Consider the following 27,650-nt stretch of genomic DNA (forward strand, 5'->3'; position numbering starts at 1 on the left):
ATAATTGTGCTATTCATTTTTCAGGCCATAGGGTAAACTGGTCTTGTGGGTGGAATGCTCGGTGATCCCCAAAATTGGCAATGGTTTACACATTGCTTCTCCCCATCTGGAGAGCAGCAGTGATAAAAACAATAATGGGCTTGAATACGTCTGCTGACTGATTACTCTTCAGTCCGTTCGCCACGCTGTTTGAAACACACCTACCGTACAAGGACAAGGGAGCTCCCGGCCGCAAGCAGTTTACCCTACATGTTGGTTTACTGTGGAGGGAGTTATTGACTACTAGATGAGACCTTTCTACACAACTGCTTACTGCATTACGCTGCTGGATGACGTTCACGTTAGATCCTTACCTGAACCTGCGTATTTAGACCTCAAGACTTTTGTCTGGAGCGAAATAAATTCCTTTAAGTGACAAAAAGCACCCCATCACACCTTTTGGTGGTGCTTCTATTGCTCTGATAAAGCCCTGTTTAGGGAGAAACACGTTGGCTGCATGTGCATTTGATTGAAATCATTAAAAGAAGAACCACTCTTCACCAAAGACTCAAGAATAATTCTTTTGACTGTTCAATTGTTTCTTTGGTGCCTCTCTTTGCTTTTTGTTGTCTAAAATGTCTGCAAATGACTGGCAGTGGCTGAGAATCCCCCTATCACCTTTAGTTGGTTGAAATCCATGAATGAAGCACATTCTCTCTACTCAGATATGGCACAAACAGGAAGCCCCTAAAGTTCTTGAACTTCATTGTTTCAGAATACCACATAATGAGAATCCCAAAGGGGACACAGTTTAATTTGAGGATACAGGAGTTACTTAGCTTCAGTTTTAGTGCTTAGGGTAGTCGTTTTAGCTGTACCTGTCTCTTACCTAGAATAACTTAGACAAATCTAAAAGTAACTATTTTTTGAAAAGTGTATTTTTTCTGATAATGTTTTACAATTCCCTACTGACAGATATGCTGTAATTGTTTCATATTGCAAAAAACACAGTTGATGGACAGAATGCAGAACAATGTCTTACATTCACCCCAGTACAAGGATCTGGCCCTAAATCCATCTTTTTTTGCACTCCACACCACCCTAGGTCAGACAATGGCTATATACAAATCAGCCTTGACCCTGTGCCTCATGGGAACAGTCCAGCCCGAACTACCAAGCCATGTCTTTCCTAGACCGGAATAAAGTATCCAAGGACCGGTTTCTGGCTATCAGCCTTCTTCAGCCTGTATAGCTTGACTCTCTGATGTGGAGAGCATGGGACTCACGTCTGAGCATACCCACCCCACTCGGGGTAAAAATTGCAAAAAACACAGTTGATGGACAGAATGCAGAACAATGTTTTACATTCACCCCAGTACAAGGATCTGGGCCTAAATCCATCGTTTTTTTGCACTCCACACCACCCTAGGTCAGACAATGGCTATATGCAAATCAGCCTTGACCCTGTGCCTCATGGGAACAGTCCAGCCCGAACTACCAAGCCATGTCTTTCCTAGACCGGAATCAAGCATCCAAGGACCAGTTTCTGGCTATCAGCCTTCTTCAGCCTGGATAGCTGTTCCCATGAGGCACAGGGTCAAGGCTGATTTGCATATAGCCATTGTCTGACCTATGTTGGTGTGGAGTGCAAAAAACGATGGATTTAGGCCCAGATCTTTGTACTGGGGTGAATGTAAGACATTGTTCTGCATTCTGTCCATCAACTGTGTTTTTTGCAATTTTCACCCCGAGTGGGCTGGGTATGCTCAGACGTGAGTCCCAGGCTCTCCACATCACTGGAGTCAAGCTATCCAGGCTGAAGAAGGCTGATAGCCAGAAACCGGTCCTTGGATGCTTGATTCCGGTCTAGGAATGGGAGATTGGAGGCCAATTGTTATTGTGGTCTGTGATACAGGCCAGGTGGCAAAATGGATCCAAAGTGTGGTATACATCGGGATCTGAAGCATTAGGCCCTGGTGAGAAGAAGTGATACCTTGAAAATAGGAACAGAATGCATTGGAGCACTGGTCATCTTTGGACAGTATTGATAGATCAGAACATTTGAAAGAGGATCTCTCAGGAGGACTGTCAACCTCACAACACAAGAAAAGGATACAAAGGTGGCCGGGTTCCATCTGTCTCACTCACACCAAATTATAATATATGAGTCAACAATAAGAGATCAAAAAAAGGTATCAACGAGGGAATAGTGGCTGACCAGACAGACCTCAACCGGGGCAAATGCAAACATATCAAATTGTCTATGAGCACTCAATAACAGCAAAAGATAGTCAAATTCATTAAATAATCTTCTTGTAGCTTGTTCTCTTGTAACATCTTCATCACTATTCTAGGCAATATGTGTTTCATCTTTGGAATTAATCGCCATTGACTTCTTCATGTCTATTTCAATTGTAATGTACATTGCGTTCTGTATCTTCAACTATAGATACAATGGCATGCAGTCCAAATTGCTGTATACAGTACACTTCAAATATGTAGTAAAGAAAATATTTGCTCATGTAGACAATAAAATATTCATCATGTAATAGGACAGATTCTGCACCCAAGGTTAGTATTCCGTGCATGATCTCATTCATACAGGCACCAATATCTGGGATCCTCACAACACAGTTTTTCTACTCATAGAAAAAGTGCTAACTGTAGACCTCAATATTAAGGCTGAAGTTTCCTCAGAGAGGGATGGGCCTAATCCCTCTCAGAAACAGAATACAATTCTATTCTGCAATTCTAGTCGAGATAAGAATTTTGAAATGCTTTGGCCACCTTTGAATGCACGAGAAGCTTCTGAATTTAAATATTCAAATTCCAATTTGAGATGGCTAGTGAAAAGCAGAGACCGCTGCACCTAATTAAGGAACAATTAGAGCTTTAATACATTATAGATGCCTTCTTTCGACTGCTTCTACTGCTCACGCAGATTCCTCATATCAATCCTCTAAGGAGCAAAAGAGACATGATAGAGCATGTCTTGATCTAATGTTTGAGACAACTGAGAATTGAATACTCTTGCCACTGCCCCACCACAGTCAACAAAGCATATATGAAGTTTTTTCACAAAATCAGGAATTGAATAGACCACAATGTACACTTTCTATGATCACCATATTTCCCCATTTCAAGGACAATGTCAGGATAACAATTGTACAATCAATTCGAACCATAATGGCCAAATGTAAATCTCAAAGGCAACATTAAGGAGCACATAAATCCCCAAAACAAGAAAAAATGCACCAGGATAGGCATAAGGCAGTGGGGTCAAAATAAGATGCTGACAAGATTTAGAGAGTTAATGTCTAAATAGTTCAAAAAAGAGATCAAAATTGAAATCTCCCATAAGTCAGAAGTGTTAAAAAATGATGTTGTTAAGGAATTATGAAATGTTTATCATTGACTCCAGAGTGGTATACTTTCAACTTGCAATGGACAACAAACCGAACTATTGTGCCAAATTTCTATCAAGGATTTAAGTTCTTGCTTTACCCATGGCTTCATAAAACAGATTCCCAGTTCTGTATTGTAGAACTACAGTTCACACTTGATATCACATTTACATATCAAAGGTTTTCAAGACTGGCACACAGCATACCGGCAACAAAAGAAGATATTGGCCCATGTTACATTCATTTTTGACTCGGATATGCTTATTCCTCTAGCAACTGTTAGCACAATGGCAAATATTATATAGCCCGTTCCGTTATCACCACTGAAATTGCTTCAAGATTACAAAGCGTAAATAGTTCAATAAAAGTTTAACAACTCTCTTTCAAATCAGCTGAGACATATGATCAATAAAAATAAAAAGTGAATAAATAAAGAATAAATACAGAAATGCTATATGCCAAAACAGTTTGCTAGGTTTATTGCAAATACTCTGGACAATGAGCATATTCACTTAATTTTATATATTCACTGAATTAATTCCCCAATGGTAATTGCCCTGGTTATGATATTCATTGGAAGTAATTGATTGGTCTACATAATAAGCTTAAGCAGCATCAACATCAATATTCATGTTTGGAGATACAGTATTGTCTTGAATTCTTTTGATAAAATTTGCACCTTAAATAGTAACATAGTTTAAGAGTTGATGAGGAAATGTAGGGTATCAAATTCTCTGCTGTATAGTATCACTATCTAAAATGTATTAAAGCAGTCAATTCAGCCTGTAACACTTTTCTAAGAAAGCTAGTATAATGAATTAAACACATTTATAGAAAGAACGGCTACTCAGCAAGAGTGTCCCAGCGCTAATGATCTCAGACTAACAGACCTAACACACACCTAGCACTGAAAGAGCCAAGTTTTGAGTAGCTTCTTGAAAACCGCCAGGTCAGCTATAGATCTGAGAGAAGCCGTGAGTTGATTCAACACTTGAACTCCCAGAAGCCTGAAACATCGGCCCCCAGCGAATTCTGGGAACGCAAGCCAGGCCCTTTGAGGATGACCTCAGGGATCTGGCACTAAAGTAGTGGCTGACTCTTGCCCTGAGGTATCCGGCGCCCTTACCATGAAGGGCTTTGGAGAACATTACCAGGGCCTTTAACTTGATCCTTTTACTCATAGGAAGCCATGTAATGCAAAGCCAATGTAATGCCTTAAGATGCTGAGTCATGTGTGTCCTGGGGTTAAGCCAAAGGACCAGTCTGGCCATGACATTTTGAAGCACTTGAAACAGCTGGAGGAGGTAGCCTGGAAGTCCCAGGGTCATGATGTTAGTATAGTCCAGTCTGGAAGTAACCAGAGCCTGGACCACGGTTTTCCTGGTGTTGAGTGAGGGAAGAGGAAGAAACGTTCTAAACATACATAGCATGGCAAAGCAAATGCCCACAACAGACTGGTCTTGGGGTCTCATAGCGAGAGTTCTGTCAATGTAGATGATGAGATTCTTTACCGTGGATTGGGCTGAGAGGGGTGGAGACATCTCATCCAGCCACCATTGTCTCCAGTCCACGACAGATGGAGAACCAAAAAAGACAATATCCGATTTCTCCGAATTACATTTAAGTTGGTTCATATTGAGCCAGGTGAACACCTTGGTGAGGTAGAAACTTATCCTTTCATCACCAAAATCCATTCCCTTCTCACAAGTGAATATTAGCTGAGTATCATCGGTGTATGAGATTATTTTCAACCCACGAGCTTCCGCCAGGGATGCAAGGGGCAACATATAAAAGTTGAAGAGATTGGGGCTTAGAACAGAGCCCTGTGGGACCCCCACTTTCGGTTGGGCATGGGGAAGCAAACGGGAGGCCCAAAGTTCCTGGCTTCTGTCCTCCAGAAAAGAGGCAAACATGCGAGCGCAGATCTGCCTATGCCAAGAAAACTCAACCTCCCCAGGAGCCTGTCATGAGGAACCGTATCGAAGGCCGCTTACAGGTCAAATAAAATAAAATAGCTCTGCCACCTTGGTCAAGATTTTCCTTGATGTGCTTGTTAACCTGCAACAGAGCCTTTTCCGTACTATAATTAGCCCTGAAGCCAAGAGCTAATATCCCTAAAATACATAGTGAAGCACAAATGGTTGTAGAGGCAACTTATACTATTTACAAGCTGTTTTTGTTAACTTTTATGAGAAATTATATATTGAGAATATAATCTTAGAAAGAGATAATATTTTTTAAATATTTCTTGATCACAGAATCTCTATTTTCAAGCTACAATTATACAACTATGCAAAAAGACCATAATCGTGAACAAACTCAAAAATCTACTTACTCAAATATGAGTCACGGCTGCAGGGAGCGATGGTTTTCTAAATTAACTACTATTACTACTTACAATTGTACATTCTTGTTTCTAACTCTGCTTTTAACAAGAGTTTTCTAATCGTTACGCTGCTAACTGCCTACATGTTCCTCACTCTCTGGTCCGCCACGGGGGGTCCCATTTGCGCGGAGGGAGTGTAGGGTAATCTCTTGGGGGTTGGTACTCCAGCTTCTCGCCACTTCCGGGGGGAACCTCATAAAGCCCATGCACAGCCAGACGTGCAGTGGTCGCAAGCTGAGTAAAGCGCCGTTCCGCTTTGGTTTTGCATGCTGTACTGTGCCCTCAGATAGCAGTTTTAACCTCACGCTGCTACTACTTGCAATTGCACATTCTTATTTTTAACTCTGCTTTTAACAAGAGTTTTTTAATTGTTACGCTGCTAACTGCCTACCTGTTCTTCACTCTCTGGTCTGCCGCTGGGGCTCCCATTTGCACGGAGGGAGTGTAGGGTAATCTCTCGGGCGCCATTTTAGGGGAAGGGGGTTGGCGCTCCAGCTTCTCGCCACTTCCGGGGGCACCACATAAAACCCATGCACAGCCGGACGCGCCGAAGGCAAGCCCGTTTGCGCCCATACGGGCCCAGGGGCCAGGAACCCTGCACAATTTCCCCAAATGAAATATACTAGGGAGGAACTGTATGGTTTTAACACACCCAGAAAAAAGGATTGTGAGAAGGGTTGGAACTACATGAGTGTCACCTCATGAGAGAAGGTCTGAAAGCACTGTAAACTACGATAGAAATCACCCTACAAGACAGAGTTTTAAAAAGCTAATGGGCTAAAGGAACCGCAGGAATGGAAATTAGGGCTGATTAATAGCTGATCATGGCCCAAACATACAACTGAAATCCGATTACTGGTAAATTAGATGTCCTGTTCATAACAGACAGTTGGCTCAAAGAGTATGTAATCTCCGGATATAGTGATGGCGTTGCCACCAGACTATGAGAAACACAGGCTGGACAGGATAGGACAGACGGGGGGGACTGGCCCTTCTTATAAAGAAGGAGTACAAATGTACAACCGAATCACTTGCCATCAAAGGGTGTGAATGTCTCTTTTTCTCAATCCTTTTAACACCCACCTACACTCTATCAGGCCTCCTAATCTATAGACCCCCAGGCCCCTATGGAGAGTTCTGACCAAAGTATTAGCTAGCCTTCTATTAAAGAAATCCAACATTACTGTACTAGGAGATCTAAATTTGCACATGGAAAACAAGAGCCATCCTAGTGTTGAAATACTGCTATTAGATTTAGAAAGCAATGATTCCAATATCAAAGTTGCGGCACCAATACCAGTACCATGGTCTGATCGTCACATCATCCCCTTTAATTTACGGAAGACAGGAAGAGAGTATAGGGAGATTCCACCAAGGTTAGGATAAGGAAAAGATGCTGGGCAAAAATTAACTCAGAGGCATGGGGGGGACATAATAACTAACACAGCGATCTCTAACACTGAGAATCCGGGGTCAGTAGAGGCAGGATATTCCAGGTGGGAATCCTGGATTACTCACTCCTTGGATATAGTAGCCCCTAAGGTCTCCCATAAACCTAAATCCAGAACCAGAGCGTATGAATGGTTTCATTCCCAGCTGCTGGTGCTAAAACAAACTGTAAAAAAAATGGGATTGGAGAAAAATGTATGACACACAACTCAAAACGGAGAATAAAGTAGCCATCAGAAGCTACCATAATAGTATCAAAACAACTCAAGCTAAGTTCTTTGAGGAAAAAATTCATAGAGCTTTGAACTCCTTAAGGGAACTGCTTACGGTAATCAAGGCTCTGACTAATCCACCTATTGACACCTGTCCTTCAGAAACTTCAGAGGAGAGGTGCAATGACTTAGCTGCCTACTTACTCTCAAATGTAAATGTCTTCTATAGCTTCTTTAAAACTAATGGAGTATTAAGGGGTGTGAAGTGGAACAGGAAATGGTTCCCCCACAACACAACAAACTATCACCGATTTCCCGCCTATGGAACATAAGGGTATGGAAACCTTGATGGATAACGTTGAAGTTCGGTTCACCTTTAGACCCAGCCCCCACATATCCTCAGAACAGTAACACCTGTCATTCTACAGACTTTAACGAGGGTCATGAATCAGTCCCTAGAAATGGGCATAGTTCTAGTCGCTTGGAAACACGCTGTTATCAAGCCTCATTTGAAAAAAGCAAATGCAGATGCATCGTAACTATGAAACTATCGCCCCATCTCCTTTCTACCATTTGTGGGCAAGCTACTAGAAAAGATTGTCAACAGAACACTGGCAGAATTCCTAGAGACTAGCCAGTGCCTCCACCCCACTCAGATGGGCTTCAGGGCCCAATACAGCACAGAGTCGGCTCTGTTGTGGGTGGTGGAGGAACTAAGAATATTGTTAGATCAGGGAAAATCAGCCGCCTTGCCCCTGTTAGATCTGAGCACCGCCTTCGATACGGTAGACCATCATATCTTACGAAGAAGGCTCTCAACATTGGGATACAGGGCATGTTGCTTAAATGGCTGTCATTGTTCTTGGAAGATAGAACATTTCAAGTACAGGAGAATACTACTCTTTCCAAAACCATGTCACTGAGGTGTGGTGTCCCACAGAGTTCCTCATTGAACCCAACTCTTTTCAATGTGTACATGGAACCACATGGATTGTTCTGGAGTTTTATATATCTATGACGTCCTATGCCGCTGACACTCAGTTGGTGATCTCCTTGGACCCAAAAAATAGCAAGGATGGTGAGAGATTATCTTCCTGCTTGGAAAGAGTCAAGGATTGGATGACAAAAAGATGTCTAAAATTAAATGGGGACAAAACTGAGTTACTGTTTCTCTGAAGTAAAGCAATACCCAGGCCCACCATAGGTTAGCCTGCTTGCCTAGGGTACTCACCTATCCCCGCAGGAGTAATAAAAAATCTAGGCTTCTGGTTAGAAACGGATCTCTCCATGGTGACACAGGCTAAGAAAGTTACAGCGACCTGTTTTGGACTACTCAGGAGTCTTCGGAAAATTCTAGACCGGATCCCTACACAGCTTATGAATACAGTGGTCCGTTCTTTAGTCACCTCGCAGTTAGATAATGGAAACTCATTATTCCTGGGGGCACCTAAATTAGTAACCCACAGACTGCAGGTGGTTCAGAATGCAGCTTCCAGGCTGCTGTGCAATGTTCCGGCGCGGGAGTAGGTGAAAAAGCACTTAATCAGACTTCATTGGCTCCTTGTAGAGGCCAGAATAACACTCAAAATACTCGTCATCACCCTCAGAACTTGGCATAATAGAGGTGCCCAAAAAATCAAGCGTCTAGTATCCCCTACATTCCAAACAGGAGGCTGCGTTCAAGCGCAGAGGACCTTCTAGGATCAATGAAGGTTAGGAGGGAGAGATTCGGGAGGAAGATCTTTCTCCCACCTTGCTCCTAAACTCTGGAATTCTTTACCACTGGAATATAGGTTGATGAATAAAGAATTCCAGTTCCGCAAAGTGATTAAAACTTGGCTGTTTGAGCAATCCCTCTAAGGCCCGTCCGACCCCTATGAGCTATGTGCCTCCTAGCGATGGGAAGCCTTAGGGTAGCCATGTGCTTTATAAATCACATAAATAAAAATAAATAGAAATGAACCATTTTAGAATGTTTTATTACCTATTTTCCTAATAGCCAAGCACATTATTAGATGAAAATCAAACTGAAATCTCTAGGAATCATTCACACTTTATGATGTCAACAAAATGGACAGAAGTCAAATACATTGCTCACCCTACTTCTTTATCTCTACCTGAGGATGGCATTAACTTTATTAACTTTGTATTAACTCTGTATTAACTTTGAAGCTGCCTGTTTAAAAGCGCTTGTGAAATCTTTATCAGTGCCCCAGCCTCACTCGACTTTTTACTTCCTCCATCTTGTTTGTTGTTGTCTCCCTGAGCCCTTCCTCCTCGCACCGCTCCCGCCTCCCTGCTGCCCCTCCAACCCACTGACCCTTACTGTAGACCCCGTAGAAAGTACAGCTGTGACCGCCCTGACTTCGTCAGACACGGTCGCTCCCACGCTCCCTGGCTCCAGTGGTATTGTTACTCCTCCATTGACCTCTGACCATCTGTGTGCTTGTAATTTAATTGCGCATTTGCATTAGCGCTTCTGGCTGTGCATTTATTTTGGCGCTTTGATTTATTCTTCAGTCTGCTTAGTTAGTGCCACTCATAACGCTACAGCGTTTCAGGTATTCTGCAGCTTAGCATCGTTTATGCCATTTAATCAGCGCGAAGGAAACGGAGCTGCGCTCTATGTATTAACTTTGAAGCTGCCTGTTTAAAAGCGCTTGTGAAATCTTTATCAGTGCCCCAGCCTCACTCGACTTTTTACTTCCTCCATCTTGTTTGTTGTTGTCTCCCTGAGCCCTTCCTCCTCGCACCGCTCCCGCCTCCCTGCTGTCCCTCCCACGCCCCCCCCCCCCTCAAAGTGCATTAATGACAGATGTGCCCACGCGCTACGGCCACGCCGAAGGTGCGCCAAAGGTAAGCCCATCTACGCCCGTCCGCGCCTGGACCACGCCCAGCGCCAGAGCCCCTGGTCCTCGTAAGGTCCTCCCCTCTCGCATTACTTACGATGCCACCACCCTCCTAGCCCTTAACCCCGGCCGTTCCCCCAACTGCGTCCAAGCCGCTCCTGGACACACCCATGGACCCTTCTCTTGTAACTCCTGCAAGTTTGACGGCACCAAGAACAACTCCTCATCTACGAACACACACCAGTTATCCGACCCCAACCACCTACAATGCATCCTGCTCAACACCCGCTCGGTCCACAGGCACGCCATTGACCTCTGGAATCTACTAGACACCATCTCTCCGGACGTCGCCTTCCTAACAGAAACATGGATGAACGCCACATCAGCCCCAGACATCACCATTGCCATCCCGGAAGGCTATAAGATCATTCGCAAGGACCGTACCGGCCACACAGGAGGAGGCATCGCTATCATCCATAAGAAATCCATCCGCATCTCAACCAGCTCAGACGTCAATCTCGCCAACTCTGAACACCTTCACTTCCGGATCCACATCGACCCCAAGACCACACTCAGAGGCACCCTCCTTTACAGGCCACCAGGACCCCGTGCACAATTTAGCAAAGACATCACGGACTTCATCACTCCACACGCGCTCCCCTCCGAGGATTACATCCTTTTGGGAGACCTCAACTTTCACCTTGAAAAGAACAACGACCGCAACACCACCACTTTTTTGGACAACCTCGCAAACCTCGGACTTAAACAACTTGTCACTACCCCCACCCACATCGCAGGTCACACACTTGACCCTATCTTCACCTCCAGCAAACATGTCTCCTTCAGCCACACCACAGCTCTCCTTTGGACTGACCACAGCTGCGTTCACTTTACCTACAACAAGCCCACATCCAACAACCACCCCCAACCCACTCTGCAAAGAAACTGGAACAAAATCACCATCGACCAGATCTCCTCATCGCTTCTTCAAAACACCCCAGCCCACTCCTCAAACCCAGACCAAGCAGCCACCAACCTCACCCAATGGTTATCCAACAGCGCTGACATCTTAGCACCACTGAAAAAACGACAAATCAAACTAGGCAGCAAGAAGGCCTCCTGGTTCAACGATGATCTTAAGAAATCCAAGAAACTCTGTCGCTCCCTTGAGAAGGCCTGGAAAAAAGACCCAACTACCAGCTCCAAGGACGCCTTCAAAAACGCCACCCGATTACACCACCAACTGATCCGGAATGCCAAGAAAGCCGCTTTCAAGGACCGACTAGATAACAACGCCCACAACAGCAAGGAATTATTCAACATCGTCAAGGAATTTACCCACCCCTCAGCCAACTCCAACGACATCACCCCCTCTCAAGCCCTCTGCGACTCCCTAGCCTCATTCTTCCACAACAAAATTGCAGACATCCACAACAGCTTCGACAACCGACCCGAAGACCAACCCACCCAACCCCCTGCAGGACCCCCCCTCCCCCTGAACATCCTCAATGACTGGAAGCCAATCTCCACGGAGGACACCATCCGTCTGATGAACTCTATCCACTCAGGATCCCCCACAGACCCATGCCCTCACCACATCTTTAACAAAGCAGACTCCATTATAGCACCGCACCTCCGAGACGTCATCAACTGCTCCCTCAACTCCGCAACCTTCCCGGAAAGCTGGAAACATGCTGAACTCAACGCCCTCCTGAAGAAACCCACAGCTGACCCCACCGAACTCAAAAACTACCGCCCTATCTCACTCCTTCCATTCCCGGCCAAAGTCATCGAGAAAGCGGTCAACAACCAGCTCGCTGCATTCCTCGAAACCAACAAATCCCTTGACTCCTCACAATCCGGCTTCCGAGCCAAGCACAGCACTGAAACCGCCCTCATCGCAGCAACAGACGACATTCGAACTCTACTGGACAATGGAGACACAGTCGCCCTCATCCTCCTCGACCTCTCCGCAGCCTTCGACGCGGTCTGTCATAGCACCCTTTTACAACGCCTCAGAAACGTCGGAATCCAAGGAAAAGCACTAGAATGGATCACCTCGTTCCTCACCGGAAGAACCCAGAGAGTCCGCCTCCCACCATTCAAGTCAGAGGCCACTGAAATCCTCTGCGGCGTACCACAAGAATCCTCACTCAGCCCCACCCTCTTCAACGTATACATGAGCCCCCTCGCGGCCATCGCACGCCAACACAACCTCAACATCATCTCCTACGCCGACGACACTCAACTGATCCTATCACTCACCAGAGACCCTAACACTGCCAAAACCAACCTGCATGAAGGAATGAAAGAAGTAGCCGAATGGATGAAGCACAGCCGTCTGAAACTGAACTCAGACAAAACAGAAGTCCTCATCCTAGGCACCTCCCCCTCCGCCTGGGATGACTCTTGGTGGCCAGAGGCCCTTGGAAAAGCACCCATCCCGACGGACCACGCACGGAACCTGGGCGTCATCCTGGATTCCTCACTCTCGATGAAAAGACAAGTCAACGCCGTTTCGTCATCTTGCTTCAACATTCTTCGCATGCTCAAAAAAACATTTCGCTGGATCCCCACCGAAACTAGAAAAACAGTCACCCACGCTTTGGTCACCAGCCGACTGGACTACGGAAACACCCTCTACGCCGGTACCACCGCAAAACTCCAGAAAATACTCCAACGCATCCAGAACGCTTCAGCCAGGCTCATATTAGACATCCCGCGTAAAGAACACATCTCTGGTCACCTGAAAAACCTCCACTGGCTCCCCGTCAATAAGAGGATTACTTTCCGGCTCCTAACCCACGCACACAAAGCACTCTACGAAATCGGACCCGAATGCCTCAACACACGACTGTCCTTCTACACCCCCTCCCGCCAGCTACGATCCTCCAAACAAGCCCTTGCCACTGTACCTCGCATCAACAAAACCACCATGAGAGGTAGATCCTTCTCCTACCTGGCAGCTAAAACCTGGAACTCACTTCCCACTCACCTTCGCCTTACTCAGAACCACCTAGCATTCAGAAAGCAACTTAAAACGTGGATATTTGACAAGTAATTCCCCACCCTTCTTCAAGCGCCTTGAGACCCTCTGGGTATGTAGCGCGCTATATAAATATACTGACTTGACTTGACTTGACAAGTTTTGCGCCATGAATCATACTAATCAACTAAAAATACCTTTGACTGGTGTGATTACCCACCCAAAAGTAGCACAGTTTTTTTTATCTCGTCAGAATGTACCAGAGTGAGTTATTAGGGCTAAAGCCTACTTTGAAAGTTATCCTGTATGGCTTGTCCTTGTAGATGCAAATAATTCTATGGACAGGCCAATTCACATAAAATGATGTTTCCTAGCATTTATACAAAGATTAGCAATACTGCCTATTTTACTCCTATGACCACATAATCCTTTGAGTTGGTTCTCCTACTCCTTGCTGAAGTCTCAAGATAAACCCCCCTTTCATCTGCTACTTTGTTTTCTCTGTGCTTGGATAAATAAATATCAGCAATTAAGACCAGTCCATAATGTACCCCTTTTCCTCATTAGGTTGTGTTCAACTTTTAATGGTCATTGAAGATAACATTCCTATAATAATGGAAGATACAACTTTAAGGGTACGAGTTTTAATTCAGGTAATTGTTGATTAGGAACATCATTCTCTGTATCTTCTCAATACGCTACAAATCTTTTCACTTGCCACATTTAGGCACAATGGCATATTATTTGGGGGTTAAAATCGATGTAGATTTGGATCACAAATTCTTTTGGTGTATTTGATCCTCTAATCTCTTAAGTGTTTTCTTTCTTTCAACAGTAGGAACCTCTGTGTCTTAGACTGTTTGCCTGCATACTAATAGTTGAAAAAAGCCCTCCGTTATACTTTTTCGATACTTTGAGACATCTTACTTTTCTGCAATATCCCAGGAATCTTTTAAAAAATAAATTTCTTAAATTAAAATATATTTACGGTTTAATGAAAGTGCAAACATTTTATAAATGGCTATGGTAAACACAGCAAGAAATGGCTCAACATCCCCTTGATTTACAATATCATTGTGGGTTGTTCTTTATAGTACATTGTCACACCATAATCCTTTCCACAAACAATTAAATCCTTGATGCAGTGCTTTTTGGTATGAAAGATATAGAGTGTTTATAAACAAGAACAATAAAATTAGAATCTCTAGTGCAAAGTTCAACACTCCAAAAAGCTTAGAAATTTCAAGACATATTATAATTCTTATATACAAAATGATGGCAGTGGTTTCAGAGAAAACCGCCAGCACCTCTGGTAAGTATGCCAATGTAAATCACAATACGTCTTCTGGCGTGCTCAATGCAAACACTGTGCCATACACAGTGTTACTCAGTACATAGAGAACAAATTCCGCCATACACATTAATTATAGAAATTCGAACAACAGAGCATAGCCCGACAAAAAGTTCCAACTGACTATCATTAGTCAGTAATACATTTAATTCCAGAAAAGAACAATGGATGAAACAAGCAGTGTAGCACAATCTTGATCAAAGGTGGATCAATTTTCAAAATGTTGACACATAGGTATAGCAAATAAACAGCTGACACGTTATAGTCGTTAAACGACTTTCTCAAGGCTTAAGGTAATGTCTGACTGCAGAAAGATCAGTAAAGACATTCTTGTCTTATCTTGTACAAAGATTCAAAAGTGTATGCCAGTTTCAATGTGAATCTGTAAATCTCAATATATCTAAGTAGTCACTAACAGTAGCGAGTGAGCTGGAAAGCTTGTTCTGATAAACGAGTAGAGGCCAGTGTGCAGTGCCTCTAAAAAAGCACCAATCTTCAGTTGTAATCCAAAGGAGCGTAGCTCCCTGTTAATAACGACAAAACACTTGTCGGCTGTTTATTTGCTATACCTACGTGTCAACATTTTGAAAATTGATCAACTTATGATCAAGATTGTGCTACACTGCTTGTTTCATCCACTGTTCATTTCTGGAATTAAATTTATTACTGACTAATGATAGTCAGTTGGAACTTTTTGATGTGCTGTGTTCTGTTGTTTGAATTTCTACATATTAGAATCTGTTTAATACAAGTCAGATCAAAAAATGCTATTGTAGCTCAGAATGTATAGAAACATACACAGAGATTCTATCTTTGTTATGGTTACCTAAAGTGTGGAGAAATGAAAATTTTCCATAAATATCTCCTTTCTGCTTATCAATGTTCATCTAGAAAAAAGGCAATAGAAGGAATGGCACTTTCATTTTCATATTTGAAATTTGAAATTGCAGCTTTAAATATGCTCCATGTCCTGCCTTTCCCTACAACTACTGGCTCTGGCAGCAGTAATCGTGATGCTAGAACTCACAGTAATAAATTATTACAGTTGAGTGACTACATCCTTTCCTGATTACAGATGACTAGGGAGGTCACAAGTCGCTTACAATAAGGAAATGAGAGATGGGCATTTATACAGAGATTGCAGGCTCTCATGCATTATATAAGGCACATACTTATAATTGGAATAGCAGGTAATATCTGTGGTATAGACATACTGTATTGGTAAACTGTATGATCTGATGGCATTGATGTAATGGAAAACACACAGAGCATTGCAATTCTAGAAGCTTTGTTTGCTTGGGAAAGCACTTTGATATGTCTCATAAACATTTTATAGGTTTTACCAATTCTGCACATGAACACCATGACCTTCATAACAAGGGGCCCAGAATGTCCCCACCGCCTGAATGATCAAGTCCAAGGGGTATGGTAACTCAGAGGTAAGGGAAAATCCTGTCCATATTAGTTGGAAACAGAAGGGCCACTAACTAATGAGGAATTATTGGGAAAATCAGCAATTCAGGTCCAATCCTGGTCAATGGTAATTTGTCATCTGGGCCTGACATTTAACTGGAGTCTCTCCAGATAAAAGTGGAAAAATCAAAATTCCAATGTAGGTAGTAACCAGCCATTTCTATACTTCAACACTGAAAAACCTCAAGAAAAGACTTTAAAAGATGATCCCCAATGTCTGAAATCTTGCCAATGAATAGAGGATTAAGTATTATGCCTATGAAATACTACCCTTCAAGACCCAGTGCTGAATGTGAGCTGATAGCTGCCGGTGGGGGGTACGGTACTTATTTTTGGGGACCAACACCTATCTTTCCCGATCTGAAGTTTCCGAAGAGCAAGAGAGGGAAAAACACAAAAAGCACAAAGACAAGGGAAGAGAAAGACGGAAACAAACATCACAGAGGCAGAAGCTGGAACCTGCAAAAGTGAGGGGCAGGGAGTGTCTGATTTTGAATTTAAAGACATGCAGTGGATTTAAGACTGAGCAGCCTCGAATTTCGGTGTGCCAACATTTAAACATTTAGGGCCAGATGTAGGTCGGTCGGTAACGGCCGAAAATCGGTATTTTCGGCCGTTACCGACCGGTTTACAAGATTTGGCATGTAGGGGGCAATATTTTACCGAATCGGTAAAATTACCGATTCGGTAATTTTACCGATTCGGTAAAATAAAACATCGGTAAATTTACCGATTTGAAGCCACCCATATGTAGGTGGGACTCTTCAGAGTCCCAGGAGCCTTAACGAATCGGTATTTTACCATCAAAACCAATTTGATGGTAAAAACCCGATTCCGGTGTGCATGCACATGTGTGCATGCACACCTATGTCATGTGACAGGCAGACCTGCCCTTAGGGCAGGTATGCCTGCCACATGGCACCTGTACCTGTTTTGGGGGTGCCAGAGGGTGTCAAAGTGACACCCCCTGCACCCTTGTGAATTCTTTAATTACCGATTCGGTAAATACCGAATCGGTAATGCCTAATCATTCCTATGGGCTTCAAAGCACATAGGAATGAATGGGCATTACCGATTCGGTATTTACCGAATCGGTAATTAAAGAAATGTTAAGGATTCGGTAACGAATCCAGATGTTGGGACCTACATACCATTTACCGATTTTGAAATACCGAATCGGTACAATTCGGGATTTTAAAATCGGTAAATGTTTTTTACCTACATCTGGCCCCTGATTGCACAGGACGTGGGTTGGTTAGCAGGTTTGGGCACAGACACTCATTCTTTTACAAATTAATCACTGTCAAAACATTTCCGTGTTTTAAATATTGTTTTCAGAGTGAATGCGTTAATATGTTATAGGGAAATCGTTCATGATTATATTTATTCATCTTAGTTTGTGGTAACTATACTTTTTATCTGCCTCTTAGCAACTCCATGCCCTAGTTTAATAGATATATAGATGAAAGTATATATTTATTATTCATACATATTACCCTATACCTTCTCAAATATTATTGTGTATTGTGACCATAAAAGAGATACCTAAAAAATGGGCAACCTGAGAGAAATTAAAGACATTAGTAACCAGCTTTAGAAGGAGAGCATTTTGTATTTCTTTCCCAAAATATTCTTCACCTGGATTGTGGCACAGGTCTTTCCTAGGGCGAAAGTGGAGCCCCCAACATTTCAGAACATGTAGAATGATTAAGACACAGAGATATGTCAAAGAAAAGGCAGAAGAACGTCAATGAAGTCCTAAAAATCTTTTCACAAATGGGGACCCATTTAAAGTCAGGCAAGCCAGGAGAGAGGACAAAAATGTGACCCAGGGAGTATAAATTGATACTGAGCAAGACCACACTAACATAAGTTATGACCCAATATTTGGGATTTTATTATATTTGTTCATCTTTATTTCTGAATGAGTTCATTTAAAAGTCATGCATTATGCCTAAGTTTCTGGCAACTGGTGGTTTAAAATATTTCCAAATTATGTGTGTTTTATTACTATGTTTTGGGAATTAGATCCCCTAATTTGCAGTATTCTCCGAAAGAAAAACATAATGTGAAACTATGAACTCTAGAATATTTCAATGGCACTAAATGTTTTGCACATACAGCTCTCAGATGCCCAGACTAGATGCTGATTCTGTTATGTAAGACTGCCAAAACTTTCATTATTACATAATTTGTACTTCATACAATGTTAACATGGACCACACTTTGATCAAAAGTTTGGCTTACTCACCAATGGCTGTGTCCTCAGGCAGGCTCAGGTGTGCCATGTTTCCGTTCATGATGCCAGGCCCATTATCAAAGAAGTATGGAGCATAATTGGTCTGACCTGTTAATACAAGAAACCGCTAATGAAATATTGTGGCAAAGTCCAGAGAAAGTTGAGATTGTACCACTCTCAGATTCCACAATTCTTCATATTTTTGGTATGACTACAGACAGCTTTAGCTGGTTGAAAGGACTCATACCATCAATTCTTCACAAAAGTATAATAAGAAATACATGGCGACCACCACCAGCCCGGGGTTACATTACATAAATATATATAGGGGGCCACGCGGACCACCACCTCTCAGGGCAACATAACTGAAAAGGGTAGCAGGCCACACTCACCCCCCTAGGGGTCCTGGGGACCACCACCTCCAGCGGGACAACATAAAATAAATATATGGGGGTCGGCATGGAACCCATACCCTGGGGACCTCAACCTCCCCAGGGTTTCATACTATAAATATCAGGGGGGCACACATAACCCCCAAACTCTGGGAACCACTAAGTACCCGGGGCAACATAATTTAAATAGTTAGGAGGGCCAGGAAGACCCCCCGGGGACCACAACCTCCCCAGGACAACGTAAAATTAATATATGAGGGGTGCATGGACCCCCCCACCCCCAGGCTATGGGGATCACCACCTTCCCGGGGCTCCATTAACTAAATAAAAGGGGGCCACAAAAACTCCCTGGGTAAACGACCTGCTGCAGCCAAAAAATACTCTTTTAATGGGAGGGAGCTACATGGCCCCCTCCCTAGGCCAACTTCGGCCCCTAGGGTCCTATCCCCCAGTGCCCAACCATGCTTTTCTGGGTGCCATTAAGCCTACTCAGGGTACCGAATGTAAAATAGGACCGCGATGGAGCATCCATGCCCCCGGTCCCAGCTGGGTGCCAACTTCTGCAGGAGCCGGCATTGCTTCAGCAAGCATGGAGTGGCTTTAAACAGCAGCTCCCTGCTTGCTGGAGCAATTCTTTCATCTGTTTCCCTGCACGCTTATTTGTGTGCAGAGAACCAGAAGAAAACTCTGCTTTTTGCTAGGGGAAGCTGTTTAACAGCTCCAGCTTGCAGAAAGTGGAGATATGTTTGCTTTTGCTTGGAGAGAGCTGTCTGCTCCCACCAACCAAAGGCAAACAACTACCTCCGAGGTTGGGCTCCTCCGAAGGTAGCAGGAGCTGGCCCTAGGGGGTGGCAGGCGCAAGGCCATCTATTGCTCTTTGAGGAGGGCATTGCGCCCCCGCTGCAGTGTTTTTTCCCCGGGAGGTGGTGGCCACAGGGGCCGGGGATCCGCAACTGACCCCCTTGATTATTTGATTGTAGTCCTGAGGCAGTGCTGGTCCTTGGAACATGGGGGGCTGTGTGCCTCCATACAATTTAATATTTGTCCCAGGAAGGTGGCTGTCCCTGGGGATGTGGGGGCTGGGTAGGCCCCCTGCATTCATTTAAACAGTGCACTGGAGAGGTGGCGGTCTCTGGGCCTCTTCAATTATTCCCATCCTCGTTGCCAGTGTAGAAATGATAGATCAATGCGGAAGAACCTTTAAAGAAGTTTATTTGAGGTAAGTATATTCAAAACCCCATCCACAGAAGCACTCCCAAAAGCAACCGCTGCAGACCAAATCTTCTGTTAATCTGTTAGTACAGAATCAAATACACAAGCTCCTAGGTTACAGAACCACATGACACGATGGTTCTATAGCCTAGGATACCACACCTCATGCCCCCAGCATGTATTTACTTTCATTCCCCCGAGGAGATGGAGACCCCCAGAGCTGTGGGGGCGGGGGGGGGTCGTGTATCGCCCCACATTACGTTTTATTCATTGCCCTGGGGAAGTGGCAGTCCCTGGGGCTGCGGGGTGCTGCATTGCCCCCCACATTACTTTAAATTCATTGCCATGGGGAGGTGGCAGTCCTCAGGGCATGGGGCATTGTGTTCCCCTACAATATAATGATTGCCCTGTGGAGGTGGAGGTGCCTGGGGCTGCTAGGGGCCGTGTGGGCCAACTGCATTTATTTAAACAGTGCTTCAGAGAGGTGGCAGTACCAGGGCAGAGTGGGTAGTTGCACGGGCCCCCTCATTCATTTTGTTTATTTAGGTACAGGTAGGTGGCAGTCCCCAGGGCTGCGGGCCCCGCATTATTTGGCAAATATTTGCCCCAGTGAGGTGGTGGTCCCGAGGCACAGGATTTGACGTGTGGGCCCCTCTACATAATAAAGGAGCAGTCCCCCGGGAAGGTAGCGGTACCCCGGGCTTTTATTAAGCCTAGGAGGGGGGCTCCTTGAGCCCTGCTCCTAAATTTATAAACAGCATTAAAGCCCCTGGGATTCTGCCCATCTGAGCGCTTCTTTTTTCAATTGTGCTGTGATTTGTGGAATTACCTGTGAATTCACGGCAAAATTGAAACTAAATCTTTTTAACCTTGTGGGGGCACTGTGGGACCTTCCCACCAGATTTGGGTGGTCAGAGTATTCCTACCCTGCGTCCTTTTCTTTTTTTTTAACATTTTTTGTGGGACTCTTCTTCAAGCAGAGTCCCAAGATGGCTGCCAACACTTCCTGGTTGAAGTGCTGGCAGCCAATCAAATTTTAGCACAGGGACTGTGGATGTGTGAGTCCACTACAAGGATACACCTCCCTAGATATCTATATTTTGTGAGCCTTGAATATCTTTTAAACTACTGAACGGTTTTACACCAAATCACAAAAAGAAAGCTTTCTGGACAAACATCAAGCTTTCTGACAAATTTGGTGTAATTCCATTCAGTGGTTTGGGCTGTAGTTGTGTTCAAAATCTCTATGGGAAAATACAAGGGGAAAATGGGTTTCGAGACCCCCCTATTTTCTCAGCCCCCACTTGACGAACCACCCCGAATCAACACAGCAGCCAACCGACTAAAGTATAAGTTTTGAAATATTTGTGACGATTCGTCAAGCACGCCAAAGTTATCATCAAAACAAATATACATATATGTGTTGAGATCCACAGGATAGCCCTCACTCCAGGTTAGTCCAAAGGATTCTTTATTTCCTGCTGACCCGTTTCAACCAAATAGTCTTTCTCATATATATGTATATATTATTGCAACAAATCGATTCTCCGTCTCAGTGAGCTCAATATCTGGTGCAGGCAAGAACGGGTGGAATCCTTAATTGAAAAAGCAAAACAGATGCCGCACTCCAGAGATAAGTTCCAAATGTTGTTTTATTACACCACCTCTACCACCAATGCTTTTCATCACAAGGGCTTGTTCTCGGTTGGGTAAGTCCTTTTTCTTTATCATTATATCTGTTTTCTACATTTGCCTATTATGAGGCATTGGGGCATTTGTAGTTTTCACCTAAATATTTTTAATTAATTACGATATGTTTCTTTCCATAATTTTTGTTTCACAGTACATTCCATCATGGAAGCATTCCATAATGCCAGCGCCAAGACGCCTCGGCATTAGTGTGCTGTACAAGTACCCTCAGTCAGTCAGTCATATATATATTACACTCTTTAAAACTTTTAAAAAACAGTAAGTGGATGATGTCATCAGTAATGTCATTTGAGATGTCATCAGTGATGTCACTGACCATTCATGAATGATGTGATAAGTGAGGCCATAAGCAGTACATTGCGGGGCATGAGTTATAGTTAGTTCAGGTCACTATATCTGCTGAATTTCACAGTTTTTTTTATGAGTGAAACCTGAGCCTAACTATAACGTCCTGGTAACCTTTGTTTTTTTCAGTGATTATCTAAGGTGTTTTTATTCATTTCCTAGCTATAACAGCCATGTAAATTTTGGCTTTTTCTGTGAATTTCTATTGTTTTTCAAATTCTATTTTGTAACTATAACATACATGTAACCTATGAGTTTTTAAGTGAATTTCTAAAGTTGTTTAAACAAATAGTCGTATTTGCAGAGTGGTGGAGAAAGGGGGGGGCTTTGGCCACCTCACAAGAATCCCGCTATGTTGGACTTACTGGGATAACAGGAGGGATTCAGGGCCCTCAAGCACCCTCAGCACCCAAGAGGACTACATCCCCTACAAGCAGTGTGCCATGGGATGCATTTGCAGAGTGGTGGAGACAGGGGGCATGGCCGCCAAACACCTCTCAGTAATGCCGCTCGTTAGGGGTTACTATAGGTAACAGGAGGGCTTTTTTGCACCAAAAACACTCTAACCCCAAGGGGATTTTATCGCTCAATCATCAGTGCGCCATGAAGTGCGTTTGCAGAGTGGTGGAGAAAGGGGGTGTGGCGTCCGACGTCGTCTCATCAATTGTGCTCTATGGGCCTTACTGCAGGTAACAGAAGGGGTATTTGGCCACCAAGGACCTACTGCAGCCAAGGGGACTTCATCCCCCAAACATTTGTGCACCAAGAGGCACGTTTGCAGAGTGGAGCAGAAAATGGGTGGGGCCTCTGGCGACTTGCCGTTCCTTTTTTTCAATGTATTTATTTATTCTATATAACAGAAAGGGGCTGCGTGACCCCTCCTTCCCATCCCCGGGGCCTGACCTTTTTTTTTTTTAATTTAAGGGAGGTGGGCCAAGCGACCCCCTCTCGCGGGCCTATTTCAGCCTGGGGGCCCCATTCACTGGGGCCTGGTCACCTCTTCAATGTTTTATTTTAAAACAAGGGAGGGGGGCTACGCTGGCCCCAAAACACAAAATCCCCATGCCTTTTCCATAGACTTGCTTAAAAAGGGCTACCACAAAAACTGCAGAATGGAACTGCACCAAATTTGTCAGGTAGCTAGATCTGGGTTCACACAATGTGCTTTTGTGATTTGGTGGACATCTATTGAGTAGTTTTTCCAGAAATTAGGGTTAACAATTATTGTGTATCTGGACGGTTTGGTTCAAGAGCAGCTTGAGAGACTCTCACAAGAGCACCAATTTAAAATTGCAGTGTTCTGATTGGCTCGAGGAGCTTTTATTTCTTTGAGCGGTACAAAAGGGGGTGCTTTGAGCCATCTTGCTCCCAAGGAAGTCTGACTCCTCTGATTGGCTGCCAGTAACATGAGAAAAATGTTGCTGCTAGCCATCACAGGACTTGGGGACTTGATCCCCTGTCTTGAGCATGTTTAAAAAATATAAATAACGGGGAAGGGTAGGAATACCTTGACCCCCTAGGCCCCATGATGGGACCAGATGGACACCCCCAGGCCAAAAACAAAAAAAATCTGAAAAAATTGCCACAATCCCGCTGCATCCAGCAGGATCATAAAAAAGGAATTTGCAGCTGGGGCCACTTTGCTTTATTAATGGAAGGAGACATGTGGTCCCCCTTCCCTAACCTTTACAGGCCCTTGGGAGCCCAGCCCCAGGGTCGAAATCATTGTATATGGCAAGGAGGGCCAAGCAGTCCCACTCCTCAAGCCATCACAGGCCAAGGAGCTTATCCCTGGAGGCGAAATCATGGAGTATGGGGAAAGTGGCTGTGGAGAGGCTCAGAAAGGGCCATGTGGCCCCCAATTTCATAAAAAACAGTCTTGGGGTGGGGTCCCTAATGCTGATTAAGGCTTAAGGAGGGGGGCCGCGTAGCCCCCTCCCCTTTAATAAAATAAAACAGCTCTGGTGAAGAGGGTCTGCAGAGTCCAAAAAGGCTCTGGGTGGGGTGTCCAAGGCCCCCTTCTGCTTTCATAAAAAGGAGGCCCTGGGGTGCTGTCCCCAGGGCTTAATAAGGCTCTGGGAAGGGGGGCTACTTGGCCGCTCCCCTTTAAAAAAGAACGCAGGGGTGGGGTCCTCAGGACTTAATAAGGTGCAGAAAGGGGTACCACGTGACCCCCCTCCACTTTAAAGAACATAAGGCCCTATGGCTAACCCCCTTCGGCCTTGTGCGGCTTAAGGTGTAAGGTAATAAAATATTACTTTATGTTAAAAAACTCTAGAAATGTATTGAAAAAACTAAAGGGTTAAGTAATGTTATAGTTAGGTGAATATGTCAGTGACAACATTAACGTTTTAGACTAAAATAAACAAATAAATTCACCAGTTATAGTTAGCCGCACTAACTATAAATTGCGCCTCCGCCTTGCACTGCTTGTGACCTCACAAATCACATCACTCGACATTTTCTATGACATAATTTATGACATCACTGTCAACATCTCAAATGAAATCATTGATGACATCACTGATGATATCATTCAAGCTTCTCTTGCACACATTGCTCTATAAATGGGTATAGCATTCAAGGTATAAAAGTAAAATAGCTCAGAATAATATGAAGTATCATTACTGCTATCATACATACAACCCCAATAGGTAAAGCAAGCATGTGTTATGTGCAACATTGACCCTATACCATACAGTTCATTGATAGTCGAGTTCATGTTGACTACTAACCACAGAAGAAAGGGTAACCTATCGTGCATGCAGTGTTCAATCTGTATGCAACTGTTCAGGGAAAACCAAGTTCCTCCATATACTGAAGCCCTGCTATATAACGGACTGTCTTTACCTGTATCAAACCCCTGACAGTCACTGAACCTACATCGAGAAATGACGTGGATTTTAGTTGAAAAGTGGGTACTGTTAACACTGCTTACTTCATGGAGAGAATTGACTCTGTACCATACTTTTTGCAGACAGGGAAACTCTAATGAGAAATACACCACAGAGTATTAAAACGTATCTGCTAAGAACAGTGCATTTTCTATGCCAAATGTGTTTACAGAGAGACTACTCACTTAAAATAAACAAGGTCTGAAGGTGCTAAAGATCATACTACCTTCAGCCTTCATACTCAGGTGAAAACTTTACAATTGCCCATCTTCCGAAACAACACAAGCACATGTATAAAGGTTAGTACCTGGTGAACACAGTCTTCTTTGTTAAGTAGAAATTGTCATTCTGAGATGATTCTGTATAATAACTCAAAGCTGCTTACAATACTTTATATGCGGTACGTGGAATCTAGCCTGTTGGAAACTTCTACTGCAGTACCAAAAAACTTGTGTGGAATATAATGAACAGAAGTCATCAACTGTCACTTGCACACATTACTCTTCAATACAAAGATGTATAACGTGTTCAATACCTCTACACACTTATGGTGCATTAGGAGCACATGCATTTTGTAAACACGTACACCGATTAGCTGGACACAGGCTTAACAACCTAAGGTAGAAAAGTAATATGGTAGTTGCCCACCACTATTTAAACTATAAAACAGCTAGCATACTCATTGGATGATATCATCTGTGGTGTCAGATGAGATGTCATCAGTGATGTCATAAATTATTTCATACCATAGAGTGATGTAATATGTGAGGTCATAAACGGTGCATTGCAGGGGCACAAGTTATAGTTAGCTCTACAAACTAGAATTGGTAAATATATGTGTTTTGTTTAGTTAAAAACGTTAATGTTCTAAAAAAAACTCCAAAATGAGCAAACAAAATTGTTAAATTTTCTTTGCACCTGTCTTAAATCCCTTTCACTTTTTGACTTCTTTTGCTACATTATCTTTTCAATTTCACTCATAGGATTTATCCTAAAGAAAAACAAGACAGAATATTGAATCTGGAAAATTCTCCCTTGAAATATTTGCTTTTTTGTATTACCCTTCATATATCTGGTGTGCTAGGTTGATAGGTACTACTGCACATCAACTTTCTCTGTGTCAGAAAGTGTATTCAAACCTTTTAAAACTCTTAAACTTTCCGGAATATTTAAGATTTTATATAATAATTGTGAGAACTTGTTTTAGGGATCTATATTTAAATCATTTTATAGGGGTGCAGAGAGGACAGTGGACAGTGGTAGAGTAGCAAGGTTGTGATGGGCCGCAGTACATCAAACAAAATGGGCCCAATAATTACTGTCTAGGTAGTAACATACATCAAAAATAAGAGTTTAGAGTGTTCCTCTGGCCTCTGGACCATGGTGTCACTTCACACGCTGCACCAATGATAGCTACGTCCCTTTCAGGGGGTGGGGAGACAATAAAAAGGGTTAAGACTACCGCCCCAAAGTCATTGAAGGGGTAAGGAGTGATTAAATTTACGAAAGAGTATACAGCTGCCCTTGAAGAATGAAACTTAAAGTGTGAATGTGTGGAGAGGGACACAAGAAAGCGAGGATGGCTCATGGGGCCAGATTTATTTCCTTCTTTACTTTGGTATCTTTAAATAACATCAGAACACGTCAATCAGTATATAATCGTTAAATTGTTTTAACATGTTGACTTTAAAATGTATTCTATGCCATTACTACTGGATAAACTTCTGTGTAAACGAAATCTGTATTTAATTTCTGCTGTACGTCACGGTGGATGTGTGTTGCAATTTGATGTGCTTGGCCATAACACTATACATTGCTTGAAATTATAGTACTTTAGTTGTAAAGTGCAGCTTTTTTTTATTTCCCTGGCTTCTTGGGGCTATTTAGACAAACTTGTGAGAAATGGTATCAATGTGATGCTCTTTACAGCCCAACTAAGAATTATACCTAAACATTCTACAATTGACACATACATCCTCACTGTGCAAGATACTACGCACACAGTGTTAAGGACCTCACTTTGTCAAGAAGTAATTCGATGTGCAGGGTCGCCCTGTAGAAATTCCTAAATTGGTAATAAATAAATATCTTTCATGCGTCGCCTTTGTAATCGTGCAGCCAATTCAAAACATTTTGCATACACCTAGGGTCAAAAATAGTTATAGTTTCCTTCTAAACCAGTTAAATAATGTCTCTGAGGTCTCACCAGTTGCCAGAACGCACTGCTCGCACCACTACACATAAATACATCACCAAAATTCAACAGCATACGTGAAAGCGTCGTTTTCTAAAAATATGTACGCGGTGCTAAAGGATATAAACGCCCTATCCGGCAAACAGAACAAAAGACGAAGCACTTACCGAGGCAGACGTGCACCACAGAAAGAACGAACGACCCCAAAAATTGGTGTACATGATACATCCCTCCGGAAAGAAACTATTTTCCTTCGTTGTTTTTCTTCACCCCAGTTTGGGGTATTTTGTTGGCGATGAGCTGCTAAGGTGCCCTTCAACGGTAAGACGGTTAAGTGCAGTGGAGGGAGGAACAGATGTTAAGATGTTAAGCGGATGACACGTCTTAGCATTTTTTTTTCTTCAGGAATTTGAAGACACTCCCTCCCGACACCAGCCTTAATTAGACCAATTAGTTCTCAGGGCGCTGAGGGACCTGTGTGGGAGGCAGGCAGGGCTGTGAGATCAACTACTCCTCTCAGCGTCCGGCGCCAGGCGGGACCTTTTCCATAATAATAACTTGTCTTGGAGTTTGCC

At 43.5% G+C, this 27,650-nt stretch overlaps 1 protein-coding gene across 1 annotated transcript in view; it reads right to left on the minus strand.

The window, feature by feature from the left end:
* The window catches only part of CDHR1 (cadherin related family member 1), a 553,828-nt gene extending 526,466 nt beyond the window's left edge, over positions 1–27,362 (minus strand). Inside the window, exons 1-2 of the mRNA XM_086920154.1 lie at positions 27,243–27,362; positions 18,341–18,436 (exon numbers count right to left, since the gene is read on the minus strand). Coding sequence (XP_086776280.1) covers positions 18,341–18,436; positions 27,243–27,303 — 157 coding nt within the window. The 5' untranslated portion in view covers positions 27,304–27,362. The remainder of the gene's footprint in view (positions 1–18,340; positions 18,437–27,242) is intronic.
* Positions 27,363–27,650: the final 288 nt, after the last annotated feature.

The sequence above is a fragment of the Lissotriton vulgaris genome, chromosome 5 (assembly GCF_964263255.1).
Source record: "Lissotriton vulgaris chromosome 5, aLisVul1.2, whole genome shotgun sequence".
Lineage (NCBI taxonomy): Eukaryota > Metazoa > Chordata > Amphibia > Caudata > Salamandridae > Lissotriton > Lissotriton vulgaris.